Below are 16,707 nucleotides of genomic sequence, written 5' to 3' on the forward strand. Positions count from 1 at the left end.
CTTGGTGCAATGTCCTGATCTACTGGGCAAGAGGCAAACAAGTCTTACCTTTCTATCCAATTCTCCGCTGCTCTTACGGTGCAATTCCTCGTACACTGACCTCTCTTTTGTTGCTACATTAAGCCTTTGCTTTAGGGACTCTGCAAGTACCTTTCTGGTAGAACCTTCTTCAGTCAGTGTCCTTACCTTTATAAAAATTAAACACATAACTTCACTAACATGTTTTAAAGTATTCAAGCACCAGAATACATGCATTTTCATAATCACAGAAATTATTGAGCACTAGTCATAAATGTCACTATTATAGGAAAGGGACAAATATAGGGACACGATAGATATTGCTTCAGGGCACGATGCCTGTGACAGGAAAAAGTGGCAAAAGTTGATTCACTATGGCACAACAAAGCTCAAAGCAAGTCGTACCCAGAAAAGAAGAGAGAGCCAATTGAAATGAAGGAAAGATCAGCCCTCGGGTCAGTCGGATACCCGCCCTGCTGAGTGCGGGAAAACATCGGGCTTTATAGTCAACTAAGCACCCACAACCTGTATTAATTGGAAATGAAGCATAGACTGTCGTAATTGACAAACCATGGACAAACCATCATCATGACATGCTGTAGTATGGTTTTTATCAAATAAAATCAATTCATCGTAGATTTGTTATACATTTGACATTAAATAAATCTGAAATTAGAACAGCATAGTTCTGAAAACCTGCAGATCTTTCATTCGGAGTGGTGAAGATGTGCATGTGGATAATCCCAAGCAGCTACATTGCAGGTATCTTGGAGTGCCACCTAACTGAAGTTTGCACATGTTTTATCGACTGTACAAGTAGAATGTCATGGTTTAATCACTGCAACGTCTGCCTCAGTTTTAGGCTCAGGAGACACAAAATGGAGTAATAGTCGGACACAGAGTATCTGTCTGACATCAGTGAAATGTTAGATTTGTATGGAGCAGGGTTAAAAGGTAGTACAGGAAACTTTGTGTTATCCGGAAGCTAAATGTCCGGCAAGCTCGAGCCACCGGCAAAAATCAGGAGCCGTTTTTTTTCTTTTCGTTGCTTTTTTTTCCCCCAGTCAGGCACTGCAAGGTCTGTAGCTATAGCAACAGCTTCAGCTAGAGACGCTTGCAGCTGCAGCCGACTGTTTAGAAGCTAAGCAACAGTGTTTGTTGTCAGATACGGAGATGAAAACCTCCGTATGCTTCAACATTAGAGCTGGAGTGTCCAGCAGTTTTGAGGGAACGGCAACAGCTCGGTCCCGTCGGTGCCGGATAGCACAAAGTTTCCTGTACCGAGCTAAATAGAATTCTGATACTACTTTGGTTAGAAATCTAGGATGTGGAGAAATCACAATCAGATAGAATATCTATCATGCGGACATATATACCACTAACTGAACCTAAATAGGGTAAGAGCAATATAGTCTTTTAGGACCTAATATGGATGCATGCATCCTTCAGGTACAACACAGCTATCTAGTTTCCTGTCTGCACTGATTGAATGCTATGCAGGAGGGCGACTATGAAGTTCTCCTTCAAGATGAAAGCATTTATAGTTCTGAAGTGCAGAACCAGTCTAAAACATCCTTTTCTCAATTCAATTCAATTTTATTTGCCATATGTACTAGTACAATGGAATGCTTACTCCCCGTAGGGACACGTCAGCTATTTTTACTGCGCCATGTTCAGAAAGTCAATTCTTTGGCATCCAGTAGCAGTGGGAGCACGCTGTCCCTCAGCCACTCCGACTCCTCGTCCCCGCGGCCTCCTCCTCACTGTTGCCGGCTCGGCTCCACGTGTGGTGGCCTGCTTCTCCCGCTCACCCTCTGGCCACCATTCCCGGCTCTCCTCCTCCCAGTCGGACTGCGAGTCGTCGTGGCTGCTGCTGCGTCCCGATGCGCTGCCTCCGCCCGACTTGCCGAACACATCCTCCGGTTGCCGCGGCCTCCACCTCACCATCGCCGGCTCCACGGTCCGACGGCCCGGGCCTGCTTCTCCCGCTTCTGTTCCGGCCTCTGGCCGCCATGCTCGGTTCCCCTCCTCCCAGGAATGCCTTCCCGCTGAGGAGCAGCCGGCCGGCGTGCCCTAGTGGGTCGACGTGGCTGCTGCTGCGTCCCGATGCGCTGCGCTGCCTCCGCCCGACTCGCCGAACACCTCGCTCCGGTTGCGGGAGTGAGCGGCGAGAGCGGGCTGCCCGAAGCAGGGAGAGCGCGCTAGCGCCGGACCGTCTCAGGCGCCATCTTGACTCGTAAATATTATATTATATATCTGAAGTGCTGGAAGTTTGCATTCCCTTCCTCTCCATCTATAGGCTGCTCCTCTCTGTGTACAGGGTATGCATCACAAAATGTAAGTTAAACAGACTTTAGTTGCTATGAAATTATATATTTTTAATAAGCACGGTCGGACTTTCTCCTCTAATCTTTACCCACCTCGTTTTCTCCCTTTGGTCTTGGGCCATAAATTTCCTGCAGTTGGGAGCTACCTCTTACCATGCCTGCTACTGGGAGATGAAGAGTAGCTTGGGGAAAACTGCTTCCAATCTTTCCTCACCTCTGATTAGAAGTGCTTAGCCTATATTTTGCACTTCTCCACAAAGATGTGTCGAAGATCAATAACTCAGAGGAGATGGGGAACTAAACCACATCAACCATTATGGTGAATGACTGTAGAAAGAAGTTTTTGAAATCTACATGACTACTTTTGAACTAGTATGCTGCATCTTTGGGCAACGCAATCCCAATGTCCAGTAGTTCAATCAAGAAGTGATGAGAACAATTACCTTTTTTTCCATATCCTCCAATAATCCCTTATATATTTTATCATTTTCCTGGTTGGCTTTCAGTTTTGATTTCAGATCTTCCACCAGTTGTCGCTTCATACTGATATCTCTCTCCATACGAACAATCCTGCAGAGAAATACAGCCAAAGATTAAATCTAACTTACCACCTAAATACAAGTATTGTTCAGGTAACACTTACCAATAGTTGCTGAAAAAATATCCAGATTAAAAAAATCAACTAATGAATATTCCAACTTGAGTCTGTCATCATTTATGCAGAAAAGATATGCAAGTAAATGAATCATCTTGAGTGTAGCCTTCCTCATTTTATAAAGTTACTTATTTTCCACATACTAAATGTTATAAATCTCATCATTCATCAAGAAACTACTCATGAAATAGTCGAGGTGATGGAACGTCCTCTCTCCCGTCTCCTACCCTCTCCCCACAGGTAGTATCCCAAAGTAGTGATCTTCAAGTCTTTTCAATCAGAGTAGAGAAACTGAGGAAGACAACACTAGAACCAAGTTTTAAAGGTGTATATATAAAAGTTGTTAAACCATGATACAACTGTACAATTGAAATGTGTATATTTATTTGTTTTATGAAACTATTTACAACTGCTTTAAGAACATATACAATACAGATCCGATTTACAGCAAAATATGAACCAAAAAAAGTAGGAGGAACTTTTATTCAGTTGGACACAGAGACCAGAAATATGTTAAAAAGACCAGAAATCTGGTATGCAGGTCAACTGCTTTGAAAAGTATAACAACTTACATTTCTATAGCGCTCCTCACATGCAGAAAAATCTCTCAGATTTTCACTGCGGTGTAGGGGGAAGTGGAGGAAAAGGGGAAACAAAAAGTTGGGGAGAGGAACAAAGGCAAGGTCAAGGAGAAAGGTTCCCAGTAGCCTATTGAAAGTGGGAAGGGAGGTGGCAAGGCAGAGGGATTTAGGGGGGGTGGGAGGAAGAGACCCATCTTTTGTTTCTTTACTTGTCCCATTACCATCTCCTTTTGCTTTGTACAATCATACCTTTTATCATTTAATCTCTCCTGCCTTCCAACCCCATCACAGACCTTCCCTTTTGTTCTTTCCTCCCCTCACCCCTTTCACCACCCCTGCACTTGCTTAAAATCTGTTCCATCTCTAACTTATTCCAGTTCTGGTGAAAGGTCATCGACCTGAAATGTTAACTCTGTTTCTCTCTCCACAGATGCTGCTTGACCAGCTGAGTATTTCAGATTTCCAGCATCTGCAGTATTTTGCTTTTGTATGGATGAACTTTAAATGTTGGTGTTTGTTGAATAATGTTATTGTAGCTCTAATGCCAGGGATAAATCACCAAAATTAGCACTTTGTATTCTTGACAATTTTCTATTTTGCTGATGTCTAAAGCGATAGTCAAATGAACAGGGGAACAACGTACATATATTGGAATACAATGAGGACTAGGGACATTATAGTTTTGAATATTATGGCCTAGAAATACAATTCTGCCTGAGGATGGGTGCGCAAGGGGTGCGGCATGCGCTGCACACACCTGTTCATGTGGGTGCAAGAGCACAGGGTTCAGTCTTGCCTTTACAGCTAACTTACATCAACTCAGCGTTCCAGAGAGTGGGTCTCATAACAAAAGCAGACCTTACAGGTACAGAAAAGGTGGACACATAGTCGCCAAACAGATAGGTGTATTTTTAAAGGTTAGAACTACCTAAGGCTATCTTGTATGACGACAATCAGTACAGTCTTGGCAGTTTGAGTTGATTTGTTGACACTCTACGGACACTGCCTGTTCCAACAGAATCTGCAAACTGTTCCCAAAAGGACAAACCCGCAACTAATCTGTATGGAGTGGATGAGCCCTTTAAGTAGGGCTTCTGCAGCCTGCTTGCTGCATGTTTCACAGAATCACAGAAACCCCACAGTGCAGATAGAGGCCATTTCGGCCCATCGAGCCTGCACCGACACATATCCCACCCGATCCTCGTAACCCCTACACCAACACATATCCCACCCTATCCCTGTAACCCCCATGATTTGCTGGGTGAGTTTATCAGAGAGAGTCAGGTGTTGGGAAAGACCAGTTTCAGAAAAGGATCCTACAAGTATGGGGCCTTTATTATTTAAATATTAGAATGAGCCTTTTAAATGCTTCTAGCACCTACCCTGGACTTCCATGGAGGAGCCCGATCCAATACAGCGGGCAGTGCACTTCTGGTGTGAAATGAGCAAGCACACGCTGCCTGCCATATTGGACCCTTCGGCGGCTGTCTTACACCTGTAAAATGGGCACAGCATGATCACATTTCTGGATTAACTTTAATAAAGTACTCAAATGCCTCGGGGTTCATTTTCAACAATACAATAACAACTTGCATTTATATAGCACCTTTAACTCAGTAAAACATCCCATGGCGTTTCACAGGAGCATTATCAAACAAAATTTGACACCGAGCCACATAAGGAGATACTAGGACAGATGACCAAAAGCTTGGTCAAAGAGGTAGGTTTTAAGGAGCGTCTTGCAGGAGGAGAGGTAGAGAGGCGAAGAGGTTTAGGGAGGAAGTTCCAGAACTTAGGATCTAGGCAGCTGAAGGAACAGCCGACAATTGTGGAGCAATGAAAATCGGGGATGTGCAAGAGTCCAGAATTAGAGTGCAGCGATCTCGAAGGGTTGTAGGGCTGGAGAAGGTTACAGAGATAGGGAGGGGTGAGGCCATGGAGGAATTTTAAAACAAGGGTTAGAATTTTAAAATGGAGGTGTTGCTGGACCAGAAGCCAATGCAGGTCAGCCAGCACAGGGGTGATGGGTGAACATGATTTGGTGCGAGTTAGGACACGAGCAGTAGAGTTTTGGATGAGCTCAAGTTCACGGTGGGTGGGAGATGGGAGGCCGGCCAGGAGAGTGTTGGAATAGTCAAGTCTATCTCATATCTACTAATACCATACTTACAAATGGCAATTCAAATGCTACATCTTAACTGTTTAGCTTTCACTTGTAAGTTCTCCAGGTTGTATATGATCCACAAAATTTGATCATAAAATACTTTATCCTGGTAATAAATTGTTGACTGACTTATTTTAGGTGGAGCAATGAAAACTGAATAATTTGAACTCAAAGGCAGCAATTTGCCAAAAGTCCAGTACATGTCCTGGATATGGTTTTTATTCAATTTAAATATGTCTTCAATGGAAGTACGGCACCTTTTTCCAACAAATCTATTTTTAATGCAACATATAAATTTAATGCAAGCTTTTAAAAGAATATTTCCTCGCCATCTAACAAAGATTGCGGATTGTAACAGCTTGTGCACTATAAAAATGAGTCACGTGAAATGGACAGGGTTTACCTAATCAGCATTTTATGGCTCAAGTTCTTTTTAAATTGGTGCTATCCCTTAAGGAAAGGAAATATATTTCATTAAGTTTTACATTTTTTAATGTGTTCAAATATATAGTCCAATAAAACTCTTTGCCACAAGGGCCATTAGTCAAAGAACTGGTCATAAATAGAATAAAGAGCAATCCCAGTCAATGTGGAATTAGCATTATGAAAATTAGGGACAGGTAGGATATGAAGATACCCCAAAATTCTATATTATTGAAACTTGTAGTACCTGTACTAAAATAATGTTGAGGTTGGCAGAGTCCCCATAGCTAATACGTCATTGCAGACCAATTAGATCCCTCAAATCAATTCTGCAAGAACAAGTAAGCTATTTTTTAAATTGTGCGCTGCTCATACTTTCCAGTAACGTATGGGGTTGACACTGGCCATTCCCTTATTCAACCTGGGTTCAAAACCAGCCCAGACTATTTTGATAAACACCGAATCTGACTGCTGGCTTCAAGAGTCTTTCACGAAACAAGCTCTGCAGCCTCACTACAGCTTCGAGGGGCAAGGATCCACAGCACAAAACTATCCCGAATTTGGCACTAATTGGCAATCTCATTCAGATAGCCTGCAGGGACGTCTGGCATGTGAAGTCGGTGTGCTCTTCTGATGACAAAACGCAGGGTGCTTTAGAACACCTAGCTATGTTTTGCTTGATTTAAAACATAGGGGCCTAGAAATTCAGTATAGCCATGTTTGGGGCGCTACAGCTTGGCGCTCGCTAACTTTTGCGCCCGGCGCAACTTAGCGCCACCTTCGCCGATATTCAGTTGCATCGCCCCAAGAGGTTGCTGCAGCGCTAAAGCAGGCGATGCACGAGTATCATTAGGCGCTAAGCCGGCGATCTGGGGCGCAAACACCGAAGGCGGGCGGAGCGCAGGTGTGGCGAGTTATTGACTGAAGGCAGTCAGGCGCTGGTCAGCACTTAAAGGGGGAGGGTGGAATTGTTTGGCTGCCACGCCCTGCACACTGCAGCCCTGAGGGAAGGCCTGAACAGTGCTAATTCAACTGCTCCACGGCCAGGAGAATGGAGAAGCCAAGGGAGAGAGCGCAGCGCTTCGGAGAGGGTGACCTGAAGGTGCTGGTTGACACAGTTCAGCGCAGGCACCATGTTCTGTTCCCTGAAGGTGGCAGGAGGCCGCTGCCCTCTGAATATCGGAAAGCCTGGAGGGAGGTGGCAAACAGGGTTGCCTCCAACAGCGTGGTTGCCAGGACTCCCCTCCAATGCCGTAAAAAATTCAATGACCTCACTCGGGTTGTCAGGGTGAGTACCCTTTCCAGTATCCTCCTCATCCCTGCATGTGCTCCTCAGTTGATGGCCAAAGGGACGTGAAAGCCCTACTGCCCAGCCCTCATCCAGCAGCTATGGGACTGTTATGAAAAGCACTTGCATATTCAGGAGTTTATGCACTGTCAGGGCTATTCCACCACGGAAGGCTGTGCAGGCAACATCAGGGCTTCACACTGTCAGGGCTATTCCACCATGGGAGGCTTTGCAGGCAACATCAGGGCTTCACACTGTCAGGGCTATTCCACCATGGGAGGCTGTGCAGGCAACATCAGGGCTTCACACTGTACTTAGAGGCCGTCCTCTCTCTTGTAGGGCAAGCTGGCGCACAACCGGAGACAGCAGCGCCAGACCGTCCTGACATTAAGCATCTCAGCGACCTAGAGCTGCGAGTGGAGCAGACCATGGCAGGCCAGCTGATTGGCCCCGTCGCGACTGGAGATGCCGACCCTGTTCTGGGCACCAATGGTAAGGTCCTCACCTTTTGGACCTCTCTCTTTCCACCTGCGCCTCACGCCAGCATCCTTTGCCACTATCGAAGCAATGCAGTGCAAAGCAGCACTCATGCCTCCCTCGCTGCCGTCATGTCCTCACTCTAAAGCAACTCTTGTGCCTCCCTGCTTTCAGATGGTGACTCGCCAGGTGAGGAGGCAGCCCCTCAAGCTGGCACTGTGTCAGACTCAGACCTAGAGGAGGAGGAAGAGGAAGCAGCCCCATCAGGGACACCCTCGGCCGAGGCAGCCCATGGCCATGCTGGGGACAGGTCTTCCCTGGAGGGGAGCAGGGGGGAAGTTTCGGAGGAGAGTGATGCTCCGGGGACCAGCGGGCTGCAGCAATGCGGGAGGGGTGGGGAAGCTCGGCGGCCTTCTCCCCGGAGGGAGAGTGTGGCCTCCAGTCCTGCTACAGTGAGCGCAGAGAGGGTGCGGCTCCTAGCGGAAATGGGCGCCCAGGCTGAGCGCAGGCACACTGAGCTCATGGCTGCAGTGGCAATGATGCCTGACTCCATAGAGTCACTGGCAAGGAGTGTGCAGGAATTCGGGGCAGCACAGGCCAGGAGTCTGCAGGACTTCGCGGCAGCACAGGCGGCTTCCAGCAAAGTGGTCAGTCGTGCCGTGCATTCACTGGCTGGTGTCATCCAGACACAGACCAGGGCCACAAGGGCACTAACTGCTGCCACACTTGCTGGCTCGGCCAGGCATCGCCGGAGCACTCGCCGCGCCGCAGCAGCCCAGCAGTCTGTACTTCAGCAGATTGCTGCGCATGCTGCAGTGCTGGCCCGTGCGAGTGCCAGTGAATCAGCCGACCAGGGAGTGCCTGTGCTCTGTCAGGTTGGCAGCATTCCTGCAGCCAACACTGTCACTCCTCCACTGCAGCTGCCACCACCCGTAGGACAGACTGATGCTGCCCAAGCTGAGTTGGATCAGTCCGCAGCCGGGCCCTCCAGGCCCAGAGCTGGTCCAGGCCGACCCCCAAGGGCATCTGCTGTCTCACCAACTAACCCTCAGCCGCCTTACCCCAGCCTTGCTGCAGCCACTGGGGTCCCATTGAGGAGGAGCTGCAGGACGGGTAGAGGCCATGCCCGGAATCGAGACGGATCACCCTCGCAGGTGAAAAAGTAGAAGGGCTGGCCAATTGTGTTGCTTTTTATAAACAGGCCGAGGCTGTTGTATTTGCATTTTATAAACAGGCCGACACTGTTGTATTTGCTTTTTATATGAAGGCCGAGACTGGTGTGTTTTTGTTTGGGGGGTTTCTCTGAAGTAGTTTGTCATGCGGGAAGGGCACAGAGTTGTAAGAGTAATAAATTTTCTTTAATCGCACTGTCCATGTTTGCTTTTGGAATTATTGGTTGCCTTGATTGGCTGAGGGCTTGCGGAGTGGCTACATTCATCTTCCTTCATTGGCACAAGCCATTCCCTGAGAGAGGGCCTAGAACCGAGTTGCAATAAGCCGCCGACGGACGGCCCTTGCACTTTCTGCCTCCCTCCCATCCTGGTCCTCCTCCTCCTCCTCTGGTGGTCCTCCAATGCCTGCTGGCAGTGGCCGAGTCCTGCGGATAGCCAGGTTGTGCAGCATGCAGCACACGACAACGAAATGGGAGACTCGCTCAGGCGCGTACTGTAGGGCTCCCCCGGAACGATCCAGACAGCGGAACTGTTGCTTGAGCACGCCGATTGTGTGCTCAATGATGGTCCTGGTTGCTTGATGGCTGTCATTGTATCGCTCTTCAGCAGGGGTGCTGGGCACACGGAGCGGGGTCATCAGCCAGGTGCACAAAGGATAGCCTTTGTCCCCAGAAGCCATCCTCGTGGGTGAGGCTGGGCTTCGAAAATGTCTGCCAGAAGTCTGGCGCAAGGTGAAGGCATCGTGGCTGCTGCCTGGAAAGCGGGCATTGACAGCTAGTATGAGGTACCTGTGGCCACACACCAACTGCACGTTAAGCGAATGGTAGCCCTTCCGGTTGCGGTAATCCTCGGCATTCTCCAGAGGTGCCCGCAAAGCCACATGCGTGCAGTCTATGGCGCCCTGCACCATTGGGAAGTCCGCTAATGCTGCAAAGCCCATTGCACGCTCTTGCTGCTTGTCGAGGGTCATGGGGAAGGAGATGAATTGGCGTCTCCTTCTGAAAAGGGCATTGGTCACCTGGCGGATGCAGCAATGTACTGCGAACTGGGAGATGTTGGAAATGTCCCCAGTAGCGGATTGGAAGGAGCCGGTGGCATAGAAGTTGAGAGCGACCGTCACCTTCACTGCCACCGACAGAGACGTCCTGCTCCTCAGCTGTGGCTGCAGATCTCTCTGAAGCAGGTGGCAGATCTCAGTGACCACCTCCCTTCTGAATCGCAGCCTCCGAACACACTGCTCCTCAGACATGTTCAGATAAGAGAACTGCTGGCGGTATACCCTGGGTGGGTAAGGCCTCCTGTGCCGACGCCTGTTGGCCCTTCTCCGTCTGGCCATGACTGGCACTCTCTCTCGGCGTCTCTGAGCCCTTCGAATGCAATGCAGTAAGCCAACGTTTGCACCCATTGCAGCCCCCATTAGATGTATCGAATTAATGCTATGGCACTGAAAGTTAATTACAAGTGCAAAGCTCTGGCCTGAAGCCAGAAGTACCTGAGCGACTGTTGAGTCAAACCAGAAAGCTCTCTCCCTTTGTCTCTCTCCTAATATCAGTGTCTCACAAAGAGGGAGTGGTGCAAAATGGCTGGCATTTATACTGCAGGAGGAGTCCCCTTTAATTTGCGCCCCCCGCGCCTCGTAGCGACTGGGAACCGTTCCCCTCTACCAGTCGCTGGGGGCGCCAGACGCACAATAGGCCGGCGCCACTGAATTTCCGGTTCGGGGCGCACAAAGGGCGTTGCAACATGAAATGACATCAGGATCTGCGCGCGCAGCTGAGCGCGTGCAAAGGTTTTGCGCCGCCGCTAAATCACAACTAAATTTCGCGAGAGGCGCAGATCGCGCCGCGCCCGGTCGCTAGCCACTTAGCGCCCCACTTCTCACCCTCTTAAGGCACCAGCAGCTGGCGCAACCAACTGAATTTCTCGGCCAGGGTGCTTTCGAACACCTAGCTATGTTTTGTTTAATTTAGAACGTAGGGTGCTTTCGAACACCTAGCTATGTTTTGTTTGATTTAAAACGTAGGGTGCTTTCGAACACCTAGCTATGTTTTGTTTGATTTAAAATGTAGGGTGCTTTAGAACACCTAGCTATGTTTTGTTTGATTTAAAACGTAGGGTGCTTTAGAACACCTAGCTATGTTTTGCTGGCTCGAGGTCCCTGAACTGAACACTGCTCCATTCTCGAGCTCAAGCTTCCCTCACGATGACCACAGTGATTCACAAAGAAATGATTTAAAAGTATAATAAGCTTCAGACGAATTATTTTAATATCACATCCTCTTGATAAATTCAACATTTTGATTATCCATTGTGATTTAAGTCTTAGGGGATGAAAATGAAATTAAACTTTCCTAATGAATGCAATACATTGATAAACATCTCAACCAAGGAACTTAAGTAGAGAAATGATAGATTATTGTTCAAAATGGAGAATTGAGGGCCAAGAGTGCAATGTGAAAATGGTGAAGAAAACTGCAAAAAGCTTACAAGAATTTGATTTAAAGAACTTTAAAAGATAAATCGCTACTAGATTAACATGATGAATCGTGAGGAAATCAACCAATAAAACGTGAGTTGAAGTGATGCAAATGAATTGCACCAATGATAGGAAAAAGCACCGAGGCACGATTCAAGAATGATACCACATATATGCATTGCTGGTTAGGGAAATCAAAGGACATAGACCATAGACACAAATATGTAAACAATCAATGGGATGGTGTGATTATATGTGCATCCATTTGGATGATGGCCTGCTCATTTGTATCTGAGCTTTCGGCCCCATATCCGCTCCATCACTAAGGCCGCCTACTTCCACCTCCATAATATCATCTGTCTCTAACCCTGCCTCAGCTCATCTGCTGCTGAAACCCTCATCGATACCTTTGTTACCTCCAGACTCGACTATTCCAATGATCTGCTGGGCTCCCTCCTATCTTCCACCCTCTATAAACTTGAGCTCATCCAAAACTCAGCTGCCCGAATCCTAACTCACACCAAGTCCTGTTCACCCATCAACCCTGTGCTCGCTGACTTACATTAGCTCCTGGTCCATCAACGCCTCGATTTTAAAATTTCCAGGGCCTCGCCCCTCTCTATCTCAGTAACCTCCTCCAGCCCTACAAACCTCTGAGAACTCTGCCTTCCTATAACTCTGGCATCTTGTGCATCTCCCACTTCCTTCACCCCACCATTGGCAGCTGTGCCTTCAACTGCAGCAGCAGTGGGAGCAGTTGGCCTGCAAGGGAGCAGCGGCTGTGGGAGAAAATAAAGGCCGGTGATTTTCAGGTCCAGTCGAGCAGCGGCAGCGGCGGACCTGCGAGGGAGCAACGGCTGTGGGAGAAAATAAAGGTCGGTGATTTTCAGGCCCAGTCGAGCAGCGGAAGCGGCAGCAGAATTCGAGAGTGACGTCACACTGCAGAAAGTGACGCCGGCACAGGGGAAGAAGCTGATTGGTGAGTAGTGGGTGAGAGCGTTTTTTTTTTATTTTAAGTTTATTTCTTTTAAGGTAGTTCAGGAGAGCGCGAATCCGAGAGTTTAAATTTGAGGTAAGAGTTTTTGAATTAAAAGTATGGCAGGGGACCTCAGTCCCGTGTGTTGCACAGCCTGCAGCATGTGGGAATTCCTAGATGCTTCTTGCTGTCAGGAGGACCACATGTGCAGTAAGTGCCAATGGTTTGGCCAACTTGAGATCCAGTTTTCAGAGCTCAAGCGTCAGCTGGAGGCACTGCGGTGTATCCGCGAGGCTGAGAGTTACGTGGCTAGCACATTTTTAGATGTGGTCACCCCGCAGCTTAAGAAAGTGCAGTCAGAGAGGGAATGGGAGACCACCAGTCAGAAGAAGGGGTGCAGGCAGGTAGTCAGGAAAGCCCCAGAGTGCATTTCACTCAACAAACATTTTTCTGTGTTGGAAAATGGTGAAAGTGACGGTTCCTCTGGGTAGTGCAGCCAGATCCAAATTAACGGCACTGTGGGTGGCTCAGCTGCACAAGGGGCGAGGAGTAAGAGTGGAAGGGCAATGGTGGTAGAAGACTCAATAGTGAGGGGTGCAGGCAGGCATTTCTGCGGCCGCAGGCGTGACTCCAGGATGGTATGTTGCCTCCCTGGTGCCAGGGTCAAGGATGTCACTGAACGGCTGCAGGGCATTCTCACAGAGTCATACAGCACAGAAAGAGGCCCTTCGGCCCATCGCGTCCGCGCCGGCCATCAAGCCCTGTCTAATCTAATCCCATTTTCCAGCATTTAGTCTGTAGCCTTGTATGCTATGGCCTTTCAAGTGCTCATCCAAATGCTTCTTGAATGTTGTGAGGGTTCCGGCCTCTACCACCATTTCAGGCAGCGAGTTCCAGATTCCAACCACCCTCTGGGTGAAAAAGTTCTTCCTCAAATCCCCTCTAAACCTCCTGCCGCTTACCTTGAATCTATGCCCCCTTGTTATTGACCCCTCTACTAAGGGGAAAAGTTCCTTTCTATCTACCCTATCTATGCCCCTCATAATTTTGTACACCTCAATCAGGTCCCCCCTCAGCCATCTCTGCTCCAAGGAAAACAACCCCAGCCTGTCTAGTCTTTCTTCATAGCTGAAGCGCTCCAGCCCAGGTAACATCCTGGTAAATCTCCTCTGCACCCTCTCCAAAGCAATCACATCCTTCCTATGGTGTGGCGACCAGAACTGCACACAGTACTCCAGCTGTGGCCTTACCAGCGTTTTGTACAGCTCCATCATAACCTTCCTGCTCTTATATTCTATGCCTTGGCTAATGAAGGCAAGTATCCCATATGCCTTTTTAACCACCTTATCCACCTGTTCTGCTGCCTTCAGGGATCTATGTACATGCACACCAAGGTCCCTCTGATCCTCTGTCTTTCCTAGGGTCTTACCATTCATTGTGTATTCCCTTGCCTTGTTAGTCCGTCCAAAATGCATCACCTCACACTTTTCAGGGTTAAATTCCATTTGCCACTGTTCCGCCCAGCTGACCAACCCATCTACAGGAAACTTTGTGCTATCCGGAGGTGAGCTATCCGGCAATCTGGAGCCACCGGCAAAAATCAGCAGCCATTTTTTATTCTTTTTGTTTGTTTTTTTTGCTTTGTTTGAACAGTCAAGCTGTGCAAGGTCTGTAGCTATAGCAACAGCTTCAGCTACATAGCTTTAGGGCCACACCCGAGTGTTTAGAAGCTGTTGCTAAGCAACAGTGTTTGTTGTCAAATACGGAGATAAGAATCTCCGTATCTCTCAACATTAACTCTGGAGAGTACGGCAGTTTTCAGGCAACGGCAGCAGCTCGGTCCCGTGGGTGCCGGATAGCACAAAGTTTCCTGTATATCGTCCTGTAGCTGGAGTCTTCCCTCCTCGCTATTTACCACCCCACCAATTTTCGTGTCATCTGCAAACTTACTGATCATACCTTTTACATTCACGTCCAAATCATTAATGTAGACCACAAACAGCAAGGGACCCAGCACCGATCCCTGCGGTACCCCACTGGACACAGGCTTCCAGTCACAAAAACAACCTTCCACCATCACCCTCTGCCTTCTGCCACTAAGCCAGTTTTGGATCCAATGTGCCAAGGCACCCTGGATCCCATGGGCTCTTACCTTCCTGACCAGTCTCCTGTGCGGGACTTTATCAAAAGCCTTACTGAAATCCATGTAAACCACATCCACTGCACTACCCTCATCCACACACCTAGTCACCCCCTCGAAAAATTCAATCAAATTGGTCAGACATGATCTTCCCTTGACAAAGCCATGCTGGCTATCCCTAATTAATCCTTGCCTCTCCAAGTGGAGACTAATTCTGTCCCTCAGAATTTTTTCCAATAATTTCCCTACCACTGATGTTAGGTTCACTGGCCTGTAATTCCCTGGTTTATCCCTACTACCCTTCTTGAATAATGGTACTACGTTAGCTGTTCTCCAGTCCACTGGCACATCCCCTGTGGCCAGAGAGGTTCTGAAAATTTGGGTCAGAGCCCCTGCAATCTCCTCCTTTGCCTCACATAGTAGCCTGGGATACATCTCGTCCGGGCCTGGGGATTTATCCACTTTTAAGCCTGCTAAAACCGCTAGTACCTCCTCCCTCTCGATGCTAATATGTTCAAGTATATCACAGTCCCCCTGCCCGATTTCTATGTCCACATCGTCCTTCTCCATAGTGAACACAGATGCAAAAAATTCATTTAAAACCCCACCTACATCTTCTGGCTCTACACACAGCTTGCCACTTTGGTCCCTAATGGGCCCTACTCTTTCCCTAGTTATCCTCTTGCCCTTAATATACTTATAAAACACCTTAGGATTTTCCTTTATTTTGCTCGCCAGTGTAATTTCATGGCCCCTCCTCGCTCTCCTAATTTCTTTTTTAAGTATCCCCCTGCACTTTTTATACTCCTCTAGGGCATCCTCTGTCTTTAGTCCTTTGTATCTGCCAAAAGCCCCCCTTTTTTTCCCTAATCCATTCTCGTATATCCCTTGACATCCAAGGTTCGCTGGGCTTGTTGGTCTCATCCTTGACCTTTACGGGAACATGTTGCCATTGTACTCTCTCAATTTCCTTCCTGAAAGACTCCCATTGCTCCGACGTGGATTTTCCTTCAAGTAGCTGATCCCAGTCCACATTGGCCAGATCCTGAAGGGGGAGGGCAAACAGTCAGAGGTCATGGCTCACATTGGTACCAATGACATAGGTAGAAAGAGGGATGAGGTCCTGCAACAAGAATTTAGGGAGCTAGGTAGCAGATTAAAAAGCAAGACCTCAAAGGTTGTAATCTCTGGATTACTCCCAGTGCCACGTGCTAATGAGTATAGGAATAGGAGGATAGAGCAGATGAATGCGTGGCTGAAGAGTTGGTGCAGGAGGGAGGGCTTTATTTCCTGGCTCACTGGGTCTGTTTCTGGGGAAGGTGGGACCTGTACAAGTCGGACAGGTTGCACCTGAACCAGAACGGGACCAGCATCCTTGCGGGGAGGTTTGCTAGTGCTGTTGCGGCGGGGGGGGGGGGGGGGGGGGATACGGAGTGGGCTATAGTAGGGGGTGATGCACAGCCAAATATAGAGGGAAAAACAACTCAGCCTGGAAGGCAGAGCAAATATGTAACAGCACAAGGGAGTATGGCAAGGCTGGATGGCATTTATTTTAATGCAAGGAGTCTTACGAGTAAGGCAGATGAAATGAAGGTGTTGATGAACACATGGGAGTATGATATTGTTGCTATCACAGAGACATGGTTGAGGGAGGGACAGGACTGGCAGCTCAATATTCTGGGGTATACAATCTTCAGGTGAGACAGAGGGGGGTGTAAAAGAGCAGGGGGGTGTCACAATATTAATAAAGGAGTCAATTACTGCAGTAAGGAGGGATGATATCTTAGCAGGTTCCTCTAATGAGGCCATATGGGTACAACGTAAAAACAAAAAGGGGGCAAGCACTTTGCTGGGAGTGCACTATAGGTCCCCAAACAGTAAGGGGGAGATAGAGGAACAGATATGTAGGCAAATCTCAGAGAAGTGTAGAAATAATAGGGTAATACATAGAAACATAGAAGATAGGAGCAGAAGTAGGCCATTCGGCCCCTTGAGCCCGCTCCGCCATTC

General features: G+C 48.1%; 1 protein-coding gene across 1 annotated transcript in view; it reads right to left on the reverse strand.

Moving 5' to 3' along the window:
• cntln (centlein, centrosomal protein) overlaps nucleotides 1-16,707 on the reverse strand; it is a 477,268-nt gene that overhangs the window by 103,863 nt on the left and 356,698 nt on the right. The window contains exons 22-23 of the mRNA XM_085991655.1: nucleotides 2,789-2,915; nucleotides 49-186 (exon numbers count right to left, since the gene is read on the reverse strand). Coding sequence (XP_085847781.1) covers nucleotides 49-186; nucleotides 2,789-2,915 — 265 coding nt within the window. The remainder of the gene's footprint in view (nucleotides 1-48; nucleotides 187-2,788; nucleotides 2,916-16,707) is intronic.

The sequence above is a fragment of the Somniosus microcephalus genome, chromosome 1 (assembly GCF_052327205.1).
Source record: "Somniosus microcephalus isolate GS21.2 chromosome 1, FLI_Smic_1.0, whole genome shotgun sequence".
Classification (NCBI taxonomy): Eukaryota; Metazoa; Chordata; class Chondrichthyes; order Squaliformes; family Somniosidae; genus Somniosus; species Somniosus microcephalus.